Source organism: Taudactylus pleione, unplaced genomic scaffold (assembly GCF_031769625.1).
Source record: "Taudactylus pleione unplaced genomic scaffold, aTauple2 ptg000016l, whole genome shotgun sequence".
Classification (NCBI taxonomy): Eukaryota; Metazoa; Chordata; class Amphibia; order Anura; family Myobatrachidae; genus Taudactylus; species Taudactylus pleione.
Window position 1 is genome coordinate 45,787,142 of NW_028284418.1, and position 20,599 is coordinate 45,807,740.

Here is a 20,599-nt window from a genome sequence, read left to right on the forward strand (position 1 = left end):
ATAAAACATTTTTGCTAAATTCATATTAGATTTACACAGCACTGCACTTACAGCAATTTAAATTGAAAAAAAAAAAAAAGTGTGCAAAGTAGCATTTTTTACCAATGAAAACTGCATTTAGAGGTAACAAAACGAAGGCTGTAAAATGATCCGCTAACATAATATTACCATGTAGTATGGGAACACTCAAAATGCTTCCCATAAAAATGTAAGTACATGTGATGCAGCCGCTCTTCTGTGACGAAAAACGCATGCACTAGCCTAAATATTGCAAGCAATTATCTGCAATGCACAACATACCTGATATTGCACACTAACCTATAACAAAAAAAAGTTATTCACTGTAAATATACTAAGCTATGGAAAACAATTATACAGGAAAATATATAAATATAAATATACATTGTGTACCGATAGAGCCAATTCAATGTTCTCCATGTGTGGTAGAATCTCAGGGGTATATTTACTAAAGTGAGTTTTTAGAAGTGGAGATGCAACCATAGCAACCAATCAGATTCTACTTAACATTTAACTAGTACCTTCTAGAAGATAAATAGCTAGAATCTGATTGGTTGTTATGGGCAACATCTTCACTTCTAAACATTCTCACTTTAGTAAATTTACCTCTCAGTATTCAGCAGAATCTTATCAGGGCAGAATGTTAAAAGTCACCATTTCCACCATAAAATACAAGAACCTAATACAGAGCTATACTTTGCAGTGTATTACACAAAGATTTTAGAATATTTCTATATACTTTAAGCCAGGTAAAGGAAAGTATTGAACACTGCTTGCAGATTAGGACTTCTTCTGTAGGAGTAACTTTAGAAGTCATCTTTCAGAGTGGTGTCAAACAGGGTACTAATATTCCATTGAATATTGATAAATTGCTTTGGCCTGATAATCTCAGCTTTAGAGAAATACATACCGCAGGTGACTGTCCGGGTGCTGGCCCTGACGGATATCCACCTAGTCAGGAACACAAAAACTTGTCACGCTAATGGACTACATTCTCATGTACACAACAGATGTAGAAATAAAGCTGCTTTCATTTTAGGTCTTCCAAGTACTTTATGCAGTTATTACAGGGTTGTCAATGGAGAGACCCGTTGAAATTTAAAGTACAAAATTATGTACATTTAAATATTTCTACATAGAAGATCAAGCAAATAAACATAGACCTTCCTAATATCTTTATGACAAGTAACATGTATGCTAAAGCATTCATAGGGAATAATACATATTATTCAAGACTATTTCCTAAGCTTTAAAACATCCAGGACAAGGAGAGATCAAAAAAAAAAAAAAAAAAAAGGAAAATAAACTATTACTATGAGCTTTTATTATTATCAGTTATTTATATAGCGCACACATATTCCGCAATGCTTTACAGAGAGAATATTTGGCCGTTCACATCAGTCCCTGCCCCAGTGGAGCTTACAATCTATATTCCCTATCACATGGGTGAACACACACACACACACACACACACACACACACACACACACACGTGTTAATTTTTGTGGGGAACCAATTAACCTACCAGTATATTTTTGGAGTGTGGGAGGAAATCGGGGCACCTGGAGGAAACCCACGTAAGCACAGGGAGAATACACAAACTCCACACAGTTAGGGCCATGGTGGGAATTTAACCCATTACCTCATTGCTGTGAGGCAGTAAGGCTAACCATTACACTGTCTGTACTGCCATGGACAGGTTTCTAGAGGATGTTATACCAAACCCAATACGTTTCAGATTGTAACGTCTAATCGACATTCAGAAAGTCAAATTTAGAATGTCGACATGGCAATTAGGTCCATAACCAATATGCCAACATGAAATTATGTCAATGTGCATAATATGTCAACTTTATTGCTTTTAGCCCAAACCCTAAAAATCAACACCATATCGACATAACAACCATGCCATTGACTAGCTGATTGGATACCACTTTGTGGAAGGTCTAATTTTGACACAAATATTTCACAATAGATGAGCTGCTTCCCTTCTCAATTTCATAGTATATTACCTAATACTGGGTACACCAAGCACGATGTCATCCGCGGCGGGTCGCGGCATTTGCAAGTGCATGCAAATGCCAGCAGCAATGGAACGTCAGCAGGGGCCATATGCTGAATTCAGCAGCATGGCCCCCACTGACAACGGTGCAGCTGATTGATGTGGACAACATATTGTCTAGTGCAGATGTTCCCAAACTCTGTACTCAAGGCACCCTAACAGTCCAGGTTTTAAGGCTATACATGTTTGATCACAGGTGACTTAATCAGTGCCTCAGTCAATTTAATTTAACCACCTATACTCAGCCATGGATATCTGTAAAACCTGAACTGTTAGGGTGCCTTGAGGACGGCGTTTGGGAACCTTTGGTCTAGTGTGTACCCGGTTTAAGGGGTAACCCAACCTAAAAGCTATTTTGTGCAGTGTTCACTAAATACAAGTGGCAACAATCTTACATGCTGAAGACCAGGCATACAGAATCTGCATCCTGACTGTCATTTGTTGGATATTACTGGGTGCCAAAAGCTTACTTGTTAACCTGGCTATGAGAAAAGTGATCTGGCAAGACTGAACAAAACAAATGTATTACTAAACATGACACGTCTCTGTGTAGCCAAATCAAATGTTTAACCCTAGGTTAATAATTACAAGCGATTGGTCGGCAGTCCTATACAATAAGATTGCATTATACAGATGGTGGCACAACCAGTTAACTCCCGGCATATTTGAGTATGGTAGAAGGGTGGGTGACCTGATCATTGGTCAGCTGCATCTGGCAGCCTCGATATTTTTTCCTGTTCCTTCACAGGAGAGGAACGAAGAAATGATTCCTTCCCAGGGCAGAAACCTAGATACAGTGTGGCAATACACTGCGTGACATCTCACAGTGTATGGCCACGATATCTGATGGTTCCAGGCTGTCCTAAAATGTCTACCGGCAAAGGACCCCAATATACACACAGAGTGCATTTATGTGTTATATACACCTTATACACACAGCCTGCAGGTCATTTTATACAATATTTTCAATAATTTTGTGGCTCAAACACAGTTTGTGTACAGAAATGAAATTCAGTTATGTTACATATAGCCCTTATACACAGCCTGAAGGTAACTTTATACTTTATATTTAATAATTTGTGCCTTAGATAAAGTTTGTGTACATTGAACCATCAAAAATCAAAAGGTTTCATTATCTCAGTCAAGCAAAAAAAAAATCCGTATTTCGGAATATTTGGATATGGGAGACTCAACCTGTATTATATAACAGTAACATTTACCTTTATATTTGTTTGCTGCTGTGGGGTTAGAGGCAGGGTTCCCACAAACTCGGTCCTCAAGGCACACTAATAGTCCAGGTTTTGAATATATCCATGCTTGTGTACAGATGTTTTAATCAAACAGACTGAGGTATAAAGTCACCTGTGCTTAAGCATGGATAGCCTTAAAACCTGGACTGTTTTAGTGCCTTGAGGACAGCGTTTAGGAACCACTGGATTAAGGTCTTATTACAGTCCACTAACCTGGTGCTTGGCCTGGTCCTCCTCCTCCATAGCTTTGAGGGGAAGGCTGCTGGAAACCTCCATAACCTGGCACACCGCCCGCAGGAGCACCATATCCACCTGCCGCAGGTGCACCGCCTGGAGGGACACCATATCCACCTGCCGCAGGTGCACCACCTGGAGGGACACCATATCCACCTGCCGCAGGTGCACCACCTGGAGGGACACCATATCCACCTGCCGCAGGTGCTCCGCCTGGAGGGACACCATATCCACCAGCTGCAGGTGCCCCGTATCCCCCACCTGCTGGAGCTCCATAACCATAAACTCCAGAAGGTGCTCCATAGCCTGGGCCACCAGGAGGAGCTCCATATCCTGCCCCTTGACCAGGAGCTCCGTATCCAGGGGCTGGAGAAAAAAAAAAAAAAAAAAGTTTAGCTTTGTTTTAATTGCACTAGAAAGTATATACCCCCCCCCCTCCCCAAACATACAAAGAAAAGACACAGTATGCCATTATACTGTACAAATGGGTCAGCATCAGCTAAATAATTAACATTCTTCAAACCTACACCTTAACCTTGTGACATTAGTGCAAAGGAATGACATTTGCTCTGATATTCCACCAACAGTTTAGTAATAATGCCTCATATGCGTCAAATGTGGAGGAAGAATTGCAAAATAAAGACAAAACTTGAAACACTGCAGAGTGAATAGAAATTTCTATTCAAGATATTTGAGGTGAGCATAATGATACAATGCTCATTTTAAAGTGTAATTGATCACATAGCTTTCATATATCAAAAACCGAAAGGAAAGAAAGTTCACTTTACAATGTACTGTTATCACAACCAATCATAGCTGTTAGGAAATTAGATGTTGGGTGACCCTCTTTCTTGTATAGTACATTATGATTTTGTGTTATTCACTAGACTAGTGTATTATGTAGGCTGACTCTTTAGCAACACTAGTCTCAGACATCCTGCGGTTTAATTAGGTTATAGTTTCCCAGCCAGCATAGTCCTCTCAGTACCTTAGGCGTTTATTTCTGAACATTCATACCTGCCCAGACATTCTACATTTATTTTATGTTGGATCTGTATTGTTTACTTATTTGTGGTGTGTTCATATAGCTTTAAGAGTGTAGACAAAATGTCCAACATGAAACAAACAGAGGGGGAGATTCAATTGTTTTATTGTGCCTGATCTCCAGGGTAACAGAAAATCGGGGTCAAATATTCAATGGTTTATGGTCGTACATGCCTTATTGCATATGACACACCCAAATAGACTGGGTTTAGCCACATAAAATGGCTAAACTCGTCTTAAGTCCTGGTTAGCGCGCCCAAACAGCAGTTTAGGCCACGGACACAAACATCTACTCGCCACCTCAGGAGCAGAAATGGGTGCTCCCTCCGCTATTCGCGCCTGAAAGGAACAATTGAATCGCCCCCAAAACATCTGGGCCAATATGAATATTCAGTGGTATTAATGATGTAAAATTATGAGCATAAAGCACAGAAAAGAAAAAAAAAAAAAAAAGTAGGTGACGCTACAAAAGCAGAGTAGCACAGAAGCACAATGTTGTGTAATATAAAACAGTTTAAAACGCAATATAATTACTCCCAGGAGTGAGACCAGAAAAAAAAAAAAAAAAAAAAAGTGTTTATTTTTATCAATTAACACAATGCATAATGAATGAACAGAAGAGAAATCTATATCAAATCAATATTTGGTGTGACCAGCATTTGCCTTCAAAACAGCATCAATTCTTCTAGGTACACTTGCACAGTTTTTGAAGGAACTCGAAAGGAAGGTAGTTCTTTGAGAACTAACCACAGATCTTCTGTTGATGTAGGCTTGCTCAAATCCTTCTGTCTGTTCATGTAATCCCAGACAGACAAGATGTTGAGATCAGGGCTCTGTGGGGGCCATATCATCACTTCCAGGACTCCTTGTTGTTCTTTACGCAGAAAATAGTTCTTAATGACATTGGCTGTATGTTTGGGGTAGTTGTCCTTTGCAGAATAAATTTTGAGTCAGACGCCTCTGTGATAGTATTACATGATGGATAAGTACACCTGCCTGTATTTCTAAGCAATGAGGACGCCATTAATACTGACCAAATCCCCAACGCCATTTGATGAAATGCAGCTCCAAACTGGCAAGGAACCTCCACCATGCTTCACTGTTGCCTGAAGACACTCACTGTACCGCTCTCCAGCCCTTAAGCTCAGAACTGGCAGAAACCAGTGGTATCCAGGTACACCCATCTACTGTTCGGAGAAGTTTGGCCAGAAGTGGTCTTCGTGGAAGAATTGCGGGCAAAAGCCATACCTTCGACGTGGAAACAAGGCCAAGCGAGTCAACTATCACGAAAACATAGGAACTGGGGTGCAGAAAAATGGCAGCAGGTGCTCTGGACTGAGGAGTCAAAATGTAAAATTTTGGCTGTAACAGAAGGCAGTTTGTTCGTCGAAGGGCTGGACTGCGGTACAATAATGTCTGCAGGCAACAGTGAAGTATGGTGGAGGTTCCTTGCAAGTTTGGGGTGCGTTTCAGCAAGAGGAGTTGGGGATTTGACAGTATTAATGGTGTCCTCAATACTGAGAAATACAGGCAGGTACTTATACATCATGTAATACCACCAGGGAGGCGTCTGATTTGCTCAAAATTTATTTTGCAGCAGGACAACGTCCCTAAACATACAGCCAATGTTATTAAGAACTATCTTAAGTGTAAAGAAGAACGAGGAATCCTGGAAGTGATGATATGGCCCCCACAGAGCCCTGATCTCAACATCATCGAGTCTGTCTGGGATTACATGAAGAGACAGAAGGATTTGAGCAAGCCTACAGCCACAGAAGATCTGTGGTCAGTTCTCCAAGATGTTTGGAACAACCTCCCTGCAGCGTTCCTTCAAAAACTGTGTGGAAGTGTACCTAGAAGAATTGATGCTATTTTGAAGGAAAATGGTGGTGACACCAAATACTGATTTGATTTATATTTCTTTTCTGTTCAATCACCTTGCATTTTGTTAATTGATAAAAATAAACCATTAAACACTTCTATTTTTAAAAGCAATCTTACTTTACAGCATTTTTTCCACACCTGCCTGTTTAAAACTTTTACACAGTACTAAAAAAAAATATATATATACATATCAACAAAAAAAAATACTGAATGCAGCAGTATTAAAGTAAGCATGTTAATATTCAATTAAATAAAAGTTAAACAAAATACAGATGATGCACAATACTTAATAGTTAACATATTGCGTGCTCAAACATATGGTTGATGAATAGATAGCTACCAATAGTACAGTTCCCTTAGGGCGTCTTCTTCCATCAGTCACCGAGAATTCCCTAGACCAGTGGTTCTCAAACTCAGTCCTCAGAACCCCACACAGTTCACGTTTTGCAGGTCACCCAGCAGGTGTACAGGTGTATTAATTACTCACTGACCCATTTTAAAAGATCCACTGGTGGAGCTAATTATTTCACTTGCGATTCTGTGAGGAGGCCTGGAAAACATGCACCGTTTGGGGTCCTGAGGACAGAGTTTGAGAAAATGTGATCTAGAGTCACTGGATTCATCCCATCAGCAGTGAGCATACTATATCTCCGGTATGTACTATGATCTGCTGTTAGGGGGCCTGCTGTATCGCCGACTATTTGAATTTCTCTGCCGGCTATCTATTCAACCACCATATATGTTTGAGCATGCAATATATTGGCCATTAAGTTTTATGCATCATCTGCACTGTGTTTAACTTGTATTTAAGCTTATGTGCTTTCATTAATTCTGCTGCATTCAGTATTATTTTATATATGTTTTTTATTGTATTTCTGTTCCCCCACCGTAAGTTATTAGATTGTGTATTATGTTATTATAGTAAATGTTGTATATTACACAGCTTTGTATTTTGTGTGACTGTTTATAGCACCACCTACCTTCTTTTTTCTGTGCTTCATTGTGAGGGGACTGGCATTCCTATCTGAATGAGGGCAGCTGTTAAAAACAAACAGAGCCTTCTTCCTGTATACTAAATACCAGTTGGCGCCAGGATTCATTTGTGACTGTCATCACCATGCTTTACCTACATCTAGTGGCGTATTAAAATAAAAATAAAGGAGCAGAGTACTTGCTTCTTGTGCATGTACCGTTTATTTGCAGATATGTCCCCTAAATTTGATATGCTTTAGTAAATTTTTAGTATATTATGTACTACACAAAGAAAAAAATAAGAAAAGAAATGGACTCACCTCCAGGGTAGGATGGCATCCCACCAGGTGGACATGCTCCAGGAAAGCCGCCAGGAGCTGGGTAACCACCAGCCTGAGGGTATCCACCACCAGCTGCCGGTGGGTAAGCACCACCAGGGGGAAACTGACCACCAGGAACTGCCTGCTGGCCACCAGGGGGATATGAAGGATCACCCCCCTAGATAAAAAGATGGAAAAAATAATTATATAAAAAGGCAATATAAACAAAACAAAACAAACAAAAACAAACAAAAAAACACACACACACACACACACACACACACACACGACAATCACTGTTCAAAAAAAATAAAAAATTTTACAAAAAAATGTCTCAGACCAATGCTGGGTACAAACTGGGCGATATATGTCGGCCGTTTAATTTACTGGCCAATATATTGTGGGTGCGTCAGCCAGTGTGTACAGACGATATGTCTGAACAACGCTGTTCACAGACATATCACGTCTATCTGCACATCGTGCTGTGTATACAGGCGGAAGCCGACCACCCATACACTTGTGCACCCACCTTAACAGACATTTTATCTGACAGCCTGAAACCAGCAGATATCGTGACCATACACTGCGAGATATACAGTAAAGCCTCCGGCGCATACAACTGAATACCCCTTTTTGCGGCCAATGCACAGTTGAACACAAGTTGGCCCTATTTGCACATGGAAGTAAATACGTATATTTGCTTACATACAGCAGTTGTAAACAGCTCTGTGGCTGGACTGCAGTTATCTATACAATGCACCTGCACAAACCTTCTCCTTGGTGCAAAGGATCCATCTGAAAGCAGGTGAATGTACGCATGCTCACAACTCTGCACAGCTGGTGCGAGAGTGCCCCATTACGCCGTCTTGGTCACAAGAGGAGGTGCATCTGAAATACACATGACTCCCCACCGCCTGTAGTTACGCAAGCTTAGCTCAGGTGTATGCCCAGTGCAAACCCATGCAAAACACGTGCCACAAATGGACTTCCACTCAGCTCTGCATCAGACCCTTTAAGGGAGCTTCTATTAGAGTAGCAATATGCCGTTGCAACAGCGTGGAAACACCAACAAGGGTACCTCACACTCCCTTATAGCAGATCTTTTTTTTTGCAGTTGTACATAAAACAAATTTGCAAGTTCAGGGTTATTTACAGCACACTTACTTGGGGCTAATTGAATTGTTCCCGTGTGTCCATTTATACTTTTACTAAAGCTCAGAGAATCAGCAGTGTGTCACCTTTTGATTCATAATCCGCATGTACAAACAGTTTTAAAATAAATATTTTACAGCTCAGAAGAGAATGAAGTGAGAATACTTACCGGGTACCCCGGATATCCTGGGAACCCTGAGTATTGGTACGCCATTCTGCAAGGCACAAATGAAAATAAAGTAATTGCCTATAGTCATCCATAAATACTGCAAAGCCAACATTTTAGCATGAGCATGTAATCCAGTATTCTCTTACTGTACAATCATGTTACATCATACTACACAAAAATCTGAGGCTAGAGCCATTCACTATACAAATTTCCCTAATAGACTTTGGGGACCTCAAGCAAGAATTGTGTACTGTTGTGGAAAACATCAGGTGTACCACTGTCTCCCAACACACCAGAGGTGCAGTTACAATATCCACATCTACTTAGCGCTTCTCCAATATTATCACCGGAACCATTGACATGCATATAAAACAAAATATATAAGGGGGGGGGCGTTTGAATTCAGTGCGATTTAAATAGCGTTTGGAAGGAGACCCAGGAGCTAGTCAATTGTCACCATCATGCCCTGCACTTAGTCTGGAGATTCTGGTTCCTGCGCCTTGAGCCAGGTGTTAAGTCACGGTAACTGACATTCTCCGACTTGTGCGAGCCGCAATGCTGTTAGTGCACGCGCTGAGCTGGAAAACAGCATCGCGGCCCTAGCTTAGTCGGATTTTTGGAGGGTGCGAGCAGAAATCCTCTAGTCGGGAGTTTACAGCGTGGTCAATTGAAGGAGTTCCAGGACCTAATCAATTGGCCTCACTGTTCGTCCGACTAAAGGATTTCTTCTCCCACCCTCCTGAGGGTGCCAGCAGAATTGTGCCCAAAGTGACAGCCGTGAGGCTGTTTTCCGACTTAGCACTGCGCTGACAGCCTGGCGGCCAGCACTTTAGTCAGGGAATGCCGTTAGCGTGACTAAACACCCATCTTTAGTCGCACTAAACGGCATCCTCTGACTTAAGTGGCTTTAGTTGGACTTAACGCATTTTATTGAATAGCTCTGGGAACTTCTTCCCGACACATTTAACATTGCGCTGAATTGAATATACACCGTTCACCCTATATTCTGAGTTTTAGCCCTCTCCGATGCTCCATTCTCCTGATCTGCCAAGTCCATTGAAGCCTCCTAAATGAGTCTGTAGAATACAGGTCTGCTTCAAACAGGCAGTCGAGTTCTCACTACCACCCCTTACATTTTGCTGTACTGGGACGTCCACACGAGGGAAGGTGTTAGCTATATACCACTGCCTGTAAACAGTGGCAGAATCCTCAGGCCAAGATTGTTTCTCTGGAGAATTTTATAAAAATTCTTCAAAACTTTGTAGTCACCCCTCTTACAAATCTCTATTTTCTCTGGTAATCCCAAACCTGTTTACTTCAATTATGCTATAATAAAAAAGTATTACCTAAACCAGGTAGAGATCTAACTCTTCCAGCTTCATATCGCCCAATTTCCTAATTGAATGTAGACAAGCTTTTTACAAAAATAGCATAACTGTTTAAACTGGTAGTACCTTCGTTGGTACATCCAGACCCAGTGTTCGCAAATACTCGCCATAGCGCGTAATTTTACCCGATATCTAGCACTGGGCACTCACTTTTATAAAGTAGCCGGGTCCCCGGGGACGCACTGTGCTGTGGCCAATCCCTGACAGCTGGCTGCAGCACAGCGCATCCCCGAGAACGACACAATGCTGTCTGTTACAGCAGCCAATGAGAGTCAGGCTCTCATTGGCTGCTGCTGTGGAAAGCCGTGCTGGGATCAAGTGTCTGATCCCAGCATCAGCACAGCAATCATGCCCGGCGCTGGGACAGTGTGTTTGTTCCCAGCACCGGGTAAACCACCGCGGCAGGTACCTGGTGAAGGGACTGCCTAGTCCCTTCCACCAGCGTTGGCGGTAAAGTGGCGGCGGGAGAAGCTTGGCTCCGGGCACAAGCTAAGCAGAGCTCGCTGCCCGGAAGCCAAGTAGCGGCAGCCTACTTGAATAAGACGCCGCTGGGCGGGAAACTTCAGTACCGGCGGCGGAGGGGAGGAGTGAAGACCTCCCGAAGAGAAGAGCGTCGCGGCAACAGTTCCGGCGGCAGCGTAAGAGGCAAGAAGACGACGTGATCAAGAAGGAAAAAAGGAAGAGGTGGCGCCGCTGGCCAACGGCAGTAGAATGGAGCTGAGGACCGGAGAGGACTGCGGGGGTGGAAAGAAAAGGAGCTAACGAAGCTCCCCCCCGCAGCCTCTTCCACAGTACGGGTAGGCGGCCTTGGGCCACTGTTATTTAACCCCTCCCTAGACCACCAGGCCCGTGGCATAAATTCAGGCAATAGGCCTGTGGGTATATAGGTGGGCACAAGGCCCGGGGTACATAAAGGGCCATAAGGCCCAATTGAAGGTATCTGCCCCACAAATAGGTGAGTGACCTGGGCATTAGGCCCAGGTCACTAAAAGGTAAATAGGTGGGCCAATACTGGGGGCACTGCATAGGGGGGGGGATTACTAATGGGGGCACTGCATAGGTGGACTACTAGAGGTAATGCATAGGGGGGATTACTACTAGTGGCAATGCATACGGGGACTAAAGGGCATTAATGTGCAGCATAATGTGTAAAGGCCGGGCATGGCTGTGCGGCAAAATGTGTAAAGACTGGGCATTACTGCATGGCATAATGTGTAAAGGGCATTAGTGTGCGGCATAATGTGTAAAGGCCGGGCATGGCTGTGTGGCATCATTTGTAAGGGCAAGAAAACCAAGGGAAGGGGCATAGGGGAAATAGTTTGAGCACAGGATCGTATGAATAATGGATGATAAGTGCAAATAGTAAATAGTCCACGATAATGAGATAATGCCTAAAAAAATAAATTTAGGAGAATATTTGGGTGTGGAGGTGCTCCCCCTGAGAGTGTGGGTATATGAACTTAGTAAAAGAAGAGAAAAGAAAACTCTCTTTTTGGGGGGCACTCAGCTGTAAATGGTATATATCAAAGTGGTTAATAATTAGCTTTTATTAAGTATACATTAAAATACATCAGCAGGTCCAAACAAGCTAACGTCTACGAGTACAGAACACAGGGACATGGACATGAACATATAATAAAAGCAAGGTCTCAAATATTAAGAAGCCAAGTGAAATATTACTAAGTAGTGTGTATAAAGTCAATCAACTGTGGTGGTATTTCTATCCACCTGGATATCTGATTATCCTAGTAAAAGTAATAACAAGTCAATCAACTGTGGTGGTATCTCTATCCACCTAGATGTCTGATTATCCAAGTAAGAGTAATAACCATTACTAGCACAATGGCTAATCAAAATTACAGTAAGCACAGAAACGTTAGTCGGCATAATAATAAGGTATATCGTCTTATAAAAACATTGTTTATGCTCGTGATAATATTGGTAAAGATAACAAAGAGATATACACCAATCAATTGAAATGACCGACAAATATATCAGCATGTGTATATATCCATGACAGAACATCCATAAGTCACCTAAGAAATTATTAACCCAGGTACAAGCGGACAGATGGGTATAGATATCAAGGAATACGGACAGATGGGTATAGATATCAAGGAATAGGGTTGTGACTACCCCCTTCTAGGATATCAAAATGGCAGCTGCTGCATCTCATTATAAAGTGTCAGTGAATGACATGTGAGCGTACCGTCTTGCTTCCCCAGGGTTGGGAATAAGTGCAATGGGCATCTGCTTTTGGACCAAGTACACCAGAGGGTCCTGGTATGCGTATATATTGCAGGAGCCTCTTATGACAAGGTACCAATGAGAGTGCCCATATGGAATATAAGATAATAGGAGACCATGTACTCTATATCACACAGCATGGAATCGCAGTCTGTGCTGCTGCCAGTCACATACCAAATAAGTAGAGGTGAGTGGTGGGAAGCCCAGATCACGCATGTAGTGTGAGAAGAAGAAAAGAGTACAGCTGCAGTGTGACTAATCTAGTGTGAGCAGAGCCCTGTTGCTTGTACGCATTGCAGGGTCATGTGCTCATACATCTGCCGGCATCTGACTGAGGAAGCAATCAGTGAAACGCACGTCTCAGACCCGTGAATCCCGCTGTGTACAGGCGGGATTCAGCACAACACCACAGTCACAGGCTCTCCATGACAGATCCTCTTCACCTAATGCTGGCTCTTTATTTAGGAGCACCCAGGTACTTTCTATACTTTCTTCTTACTTTTAGCACATGTGGTGACTATACATCTTATGTATGAGCACATGACCCTGCAATGCGTACAAGCAACAGGGCTCTGCTCACACTAGATTAGTCACACTGCAGCTGTACTCTTTTCTTCTTCTCACACTACATGCGTGATCTGGGCTTCCCACCACTCACCTCTACTTATTTGGTATGTGACTGGCAGCAGCACAGACTGCGATTCCATGCTGTGTGATATAGAGTACATGGTCTCCTATTATCTTATATTCCATATGGGCACTCTCATTGGTACCTTGTCATAAGAGGCTCCTGCAATATATACGCATACCAGGACCCTCTGGTGTACTTGGTCCAAAAGCAGATGCCCATTGCACTTATTCCCAACCCTGGGGAAGCAAGACGGTACGCTCACATGTCATTCACTGACACTTTATAATGAGATGCAGCAGCTGCCATTTTGATATCCTAGAAGGGGGTAGTCACAACCCTATTCCTTGATATCTATACCCATCTGTCCGCTTGTACCTGGGTTAATAATTTCTTAGGTGACTTATGGATGTTCTGTCATGGATATATACACATGCTGATATATTTGTCGGTCATTTCAATTGATTGGTGTATATCTTTATGTTATCTTTACCAATATTATCACGAGCATAAACAATGTTTTTATGAGACGATATACCTTATTATTATGCCGACTAACGTTTCTGTGCTTACTGTAATTTTGATTAGCCATTGTGCTACATTACTTTTACTAGGATAATCAGACATCTAGGTGGATAGAAATACCACCACAGTTGATTGACTTTATACACACTACTTAGTAATATTTCACTTGGCTTCTTAATATAGGAGACCTTGCTTTTATTATATGTTCATGTCCATGTCCCTGTGTTCTGTACTCGTAGACGTTAGCTTGTTTGGACCTGCTGATGTATTTTAATGTATACTTAATAAAAGCTAATTATTAACCACTTTGATATATACCATTTACAGCTGAGTGCCCCCCAAAAAGAGAGTTTTCTTTTCTCTTCTTTTACGAAGATCATTTGTAAGGGGTTAGGGGAGGTCAGAGTTATATGGGGAGCTCTAAGGCATAAATTATGATGGGACCCAGAAACGGTCAGGAAAGACCCCAGTACAACAAAACACGTCGGCTTTTCAACTATTTGGAACTGTAAAAAGCCTAGAATAGCTAGATAGAATTACTTTATATTAAGGATAAAGGAATTTAGGACTACCAGATATCAGAAGTACTCCTATGCAGAACAAATTCCGGTATACCACTGACTAGTGCCTAAATCAATCTCATATTACCAATCTCCGGTGAGAGGCGGCATTATTTTAAAAAATTTTCCCTCTGCAGCTTTTTTGCATATGCTGCGCTCAAAACTTCCTACGGGAATCACCCATAACATTTTCTTTATAGATACCTATAGGGCCTGGTCTGTTAAAAAAACACGTCTTGGATCAAACCCACATATTGTTAAATATTTACCTTTGAGGGGGAACCCAGAGTTCCAACCATCTCTCGCAATCTCCCATTATAGAAAGTGGAAACAAAAAGGGATTGCAGCAATCTGAAACATATTGGGGGAGATTCAATTGTTAGCCCCCGCAGCTGCATGTGCCAGGTGCCCGACAGAGCAATTAAATTGATGCTCTATACGGGCGCATACAGCCACGGGTGCGTACATATCAGCCGGGGGATGCGAGCTGAAATGTGCGATAAGTCGGCACTTTGGGCGCCAAAAAACAGGACTTTAGACGGGTTTAGCTTTACGCGGCTAAACCCTGTCTGTTTGGGCGCGACATGCATGATCGCCCAAACACAAATGAATATCGCACCCCGATCTCCCGTCACTTTAGACGGGAGATAGGGGGCGATAAAACAATTGAATCGCCCCCAGTTACCCAGGATATTTATAACATTACTAACTCCCAATTATTTTTATACCTTCAAGTCAGACACATTAATAGCAAATTGTCTTTCGATTCATATACAACACTACTGGATCCATCCCCATTACATTCACTTTTCATGCTAATAACTAGCACTAAATATAAACTCAGATATTTATATAATGATCTATTAAACTAATGATGTAATGGGTCTATGGAAGAGAGTCTGGTCATCCAGGAACCAAGATTTGTACTTTTCAGACCACAGTGTGACCTCGACTGCATCTATTATGAAGTGGATGGGCTCAGCTAAATTACAGGAAATTCATATTAAGTTCTTAAACAGGGCATATATTTCACAAGCCAGCAAAGTCATATGCTACCGAATGAACTGGACAATCGCCCAAAGTGTCCTGCAGCTGCAGACAATTTTGTACACAATGTTTGGTAATGTCCTAGAAAAATAAGGTTCTGGTATAAACTACATACTTTCATTGTTCAGATTGTTGGAGTTAAATAGCCATTTTCTTGGGAAATAATCCTCCTAGCTGATTTTAACTCTTGGTCACCAACATTACCTTATACTTTGTGTGAAATATCGCTATGTGTGTGGGCACCTTAAGAAAAGGTAACAATCTGGCCGATTCCAACGAATCGTGACGACAGATCGTGTAAAATATGGCCAAACCGTGAGGAAATCGTGAGTCCTAACTCACGATGCGATGCGCGTCCCCGCTGGTCGCACATCGCATCGTCAGATCTGCCGTGCAGTAGGGCAGATCTGACAATCTGGGACAAAATGCACTGGGAAAAAAAAAAAGTTAAGATGCAAGATAGATCTTAAGTCAGATTGGATGCTTTTTACTCCAAATCGTGTGTAGGAGCTGCCGAGGAGCTGCCGGGGGAGAGTTCAGGGGAAATCGTACACATCGTGGGATCGTGTGCAGATCGGTATGTGTGTGGGCACCTTTACAGTAAATGGTTACTCTAGCTAGAAAGATCCTTTTGCAAAAATTGATCTACAAAGCAGCTCCCTCTCTAGAAATGCTCAAACTAGAATTACTTGAGGGGTAATTAAATAGTTTTTTGACCGTTTTAAGTAATGGGCGTCTATCAAAGCAATTCAATTGTTTGTCTGATTGCTGCAGACAATGGACTTCTGACACATTGAGGAATCCTGAGGTGCGAGAAAAAAAATAAATCTGTGCAATGGAGTTTAGACGCCCAAACCAGGAGTTTAGTCGTGTTTAGCCATTTTGACCATCTAAACCTGATGCTTCTGGGCGCGTTAAACACTAAGGGAGCGTTTATCGGGAAAACAATTGAATTGCTCCGATAGACGACCATTAGTTAAGACGCCCAAAAAAAACAAATTGAATTCCCCCCTAAATGTACTCTATATTATGACAGACGCATGACAATGTACGACATCAAAGAAGGTGTGGTCATATTCCATCATAAATGGTAAACATATCTTGCCCATCTAACCCAGTACTACTTCAGATCAAATTATGAAGGAGTTTGAAAACACCACAGGGTCATTACTAATGCTGGGCATACACAGCCAGATAAAATGCCTGTCAGACCGACCGACATTTTATCTGGCAGCCTGCCAGCCGCAGATGTCGCCGGCATACACTGTGAGATTTCTCTCACAGTGTATCAGCCCGACATCCGCGCTCCGCCCCCAGGGGAGCAGACATTTCCCTGTTCCTTCCGTAGGAAGGAACACAGGAAATGTCTGTCTGTCGGCCGCGGCTGGGCATACACTGCCCGATGCGGCCAACAGTTTACTGGGAAATATCGCATCGGAAGGGCATGCTGGACAATCCGGCATGCCCGACCAAGCAATATTTAACCCTCGGTTGCCCCCCCACACGCTACAATTATCGGGGCGATCCGCCGATATCAGGCGGAGAGCCCCCGATAATTGTAGCGTGTATGGCCAGCATTAGAAATATCACTTGATTCATCTCTAAAGCAATAACAATTTTTAGGTCTTTAACAGACAAACCAAGTAGCACTCAATGTGGCTGACACCCTTATCTCCTCCTTCCTTCTAATCTCTTATTTTTTCTTTTGGGCACTTCTAATATGTAAAATCGAATGCTCAAAAAAAAAAAAAAAGTAGATCACATGGTTCTTAGAATAAACGCAATTAATGTTACTAATTTCAATCTTCATTCTGTTCCTTTGTCAACCATATTGTGATGCTAAATATTTCCTCTTATGATATGCACCATATAATATTCTTGATCTCTATCAAGGGGAGACTGATATTGTTGGTGGCTAACCAGGAGCAGGAAGTGGAGGTGGTACCAGGCTGATGGATAAAGGACACCCTTTGACTGTCAAATAGATACGCCCTCCTAATATTTGCATCTGGTAGGGGGGGGGGGGGGGGTCAAATTTTGACCATTACAAGTCTCTAAAAAAACTATACAACATATACAGTATGTATTTCAGTGTATGTAACAAACTGGTAGTTATGAGTCCGGCGGCCGCGATACTGCTGGTCTCAATCCAGAGACTGGAAGCCCGACAAGGGACTTAAGATAGGTGTCAGTTCGACACCTCATTTCCAAAGCTAGAATCCAGGAGGACGACAACCTGAGCAACGGTAAGTCGGGGCACCCTTAGTATTAGCTGTGGGGGAGGGGGGGGGGTTAGGTAAGATAGTGGGGTTAGCATTTGGTTTTGGGGCTAGGCACCAAAAAAGGGAGGTCTAGGCGGTATCCCAGCAGCCGGCATTACATACCGATTCCATAATAAACTATTTGCATTACATACTGTATTGCTCAAGATTTGTTTCTCTATTTTCATGCATACACACTCATGGGGTGAGACAAAGAATAAGGAAAGCTCCTCAAGAAGTGTTTAAGAGCACACAAGAATCCTAAGTGGAAGGGTATTATACCCACTATGTTGGGACCTTTTTTTCTTTGTTATTTGGATTCACTTAATTCACATAGCAATAATGAAATTACTATACATTATATTTTACACAAACATATACACACACACACACAGTACTGTGCAAAAGTTTTATCCAGGTGTGGAAAAAATGCCTAATGGCTGGAGAGCGGAATAATGAGTATTTGCACGCAACAGTGATGCATGGTGGAGATTCCTTGCAAGTTTGTGGCTGCATTTCATCAAATGGAGTTGGGGATTTGGTCAGGATTAATGGTGTCCTCAATGTTGAGAAATACAGGTAGGTACTTATCCATCATGTAATACCACCAGGGAGGCTCCAAATTTATTCTGCAGGACAACGACCCCAATCATACAGCCAATGTCATTAAGAACTATATTCAGCATAAAGAACAAGAAGTCCTGGAAGTGATGATATGGTCCCCACAGAGCCCTGATCTCAACATCTTGTCTGTCTGGGGTTACATGAAGAGACAGAAGGATTTCAGCAAGCCTACATCCACAGAAGGTTATTTTTCCAAGATGTTTGGAACAACCTCCCTGCCGAGTTCCTTCAAAAACTGTGTGCAAGTGTACCTAGAAGAATTGATGCTTTGAAGGCAAAAGTGTGGTCATACCAAATATTTGATTTAGATTTCTCTTGCTCATTTACTTTCCATTTTGTTAAAACACTTCTATTTTTTTAAAGTATTTTTACTTTGAAGCATTTTTTCCCACATATATTTATTACACATTGTTCACAGCGCTGAGAGAAAGGTTTATACGATTATTTACTATTGATGATATTTTAATTCTCCTTTCACATAACAACACAAATAATGCTGGGCATACACGGCCAGATAAAATGTCGGTCTGACAGATATTTTATCTGGCAGCCTGCCAGCCGCAGATGTCGCCGGCATACACTGAGATTTCTCTCACAGTGTATAGCCCGACATCCGCGCTCCGCCCCCGGGGGAGGAGACATTTCCCTGTTCCTTCCGTAGGAAGGAACTCAGGAAAATGTCTGTCTGTCGGCCGCGGCTGGGCATACACTGCCCGATGCGGCCGACAGTTTACTGGTAAATATCGCATCGGACGGACATGCTGGACAATCCGGCATGCCCGACCGAGCAATATTTAACCCTCGGTCGCCCCCACACGCTACAATTATCGGGGCGATCCGCTGATATCAGGCGGATCGCCCCGATAATTGTAGCGTGTATGGACAGCATAAATGATCCAGTCATACATTACATCCATGACGGAAAAACCCTAAAGACAACTTCCTAAATTCAACAGAGTCCTAGATAATACTAAAAAAAAAAAAAAAATGAAGCCAACATTTCCCAGCACGGTGTACTTTTATATTTCTGTGAATCATGTCACAGAACGACATAATACTTGGTTGGTATTTAAAAGGCTGCTCAACATTAGCCAAAAGAAAAATAGTTTGTTAGTCTATTTTATTGTAGTCCCACTTCCGCTGTGGTTATCTGCAAGTTCTCTGACCTAGTACAATTTCTGGAGGAGATCCCCTTCTCTAGACAAAGTGTAAGGGGGGGGTTAGGGGTTGTAATTAAACAGCTACCACTCTACTGGGTCTGGTGTTGACAATTAGTTTGCATATATAGTGTCACTTTACACCCTCACCTAAAAGCACTGAAATAGAGCAATTTGCATAAGAAAATAAGTCCTATTCCTAGCATCACAAATTTCCATCACAGAAACACAGGATCAGTATAAAAATACTGGACAGTCTTCCTCACACATCTTAAATGACAATCAATCAGTCTCTAGAGGCCATGGTTTACAATTACAATGTAACCGATTTCAAAGTTTTCTTAACCTGTACACAAACATTGACAACTCCAACAGTCATATACTCTTGAGGTTGTCACAACTCAGCATTGTGTACTAATTAAACTGGTAACATCACTTGTATAAAACAGGACATTCAAACATCTAATTCAAGGGGAGTACACAACACAGTACACTTTCTGTATGCTTTTAAAAACAGATTTTTCAGTAGGATTATCAGGATTATCGTGTAACGAACAATATTCAACATGTTGGTCATTAGTTGCTCAATGTGCTAACGTTTGCGTAACCTTTAACATTTCTCAATTCCTGTGTGGTTTGTACACAGAAACACTGAATAATTAGTCTTTGACATGTTCTGTAAGGAGTAGAACACTGATCATACAGATACAGGAAGAGAAGACAGCAAAACAACTAGAATACCTGAAGATAACAAATAAAAAAAAGTTGGCAGAAACGATTTCATCGTGGGCGAAGCCATGGGCAAAAGCTGGTTGTTAATTAAAGTTATCAAGTTCAACACTGTTACACCTATTAACAGCCTCCTACACTGTCCATATGGCCACTTGTTAAAGTTTTTAATAGTTCATTGAGTTCAGGAGGATTACCCCACCCTTTCATATTACACGTTTAATGTGCGATACTTGCAGGACAGCATAATTTGGACGTTTCTAAATGAATTGCGTTTATATTGGCTAAAATCCTGTTATGTCCACGGATTATTAATGGCTAATTGAAT

The 20,599-nt window shown here is 41.9% G+C and overlaps 1 protein-coding gene across 2 annotated transcripts in view; it reads right to left on the reverse strand.

The window, feature by feature from the left end:
- Positions 1-20,599, reverse strand: part of ANXA7 (annexin A7) — a 71,283-nt gene that overhangs the window by 36,475 nt on the left and 14,209 nt on the right. Inside the window, exons 2-6 of one of the 2 annotated variants that reach the window (XM_088475865.1) lie at positions 9,106-9,151; positions 7,785-7,962; positions 3,544-3,930; positions 929-969; positions 301-318 (exon numbers count right to left, since the gene is read on the reverse strand). In XM_088475865.1, the coding sequence (XP_088331991.1) occupies positions 301-318; positions 929-969; positions 3,544-3,930; positions 7,785-7,962; positions 9,106-9,150 (669 nt within the window). In that variant the 5' untranslated portion in view covers position 9,151. The remainder of the gene's footprint in view (positions 1-300; positions 319-928; positions 970-3,543; positions 3,931-7,784; positions 7,963-9,105; positions 9,152-20,599) is intronic. The other variant, XM_088475874.1, reaches the window with a different exon arrangement.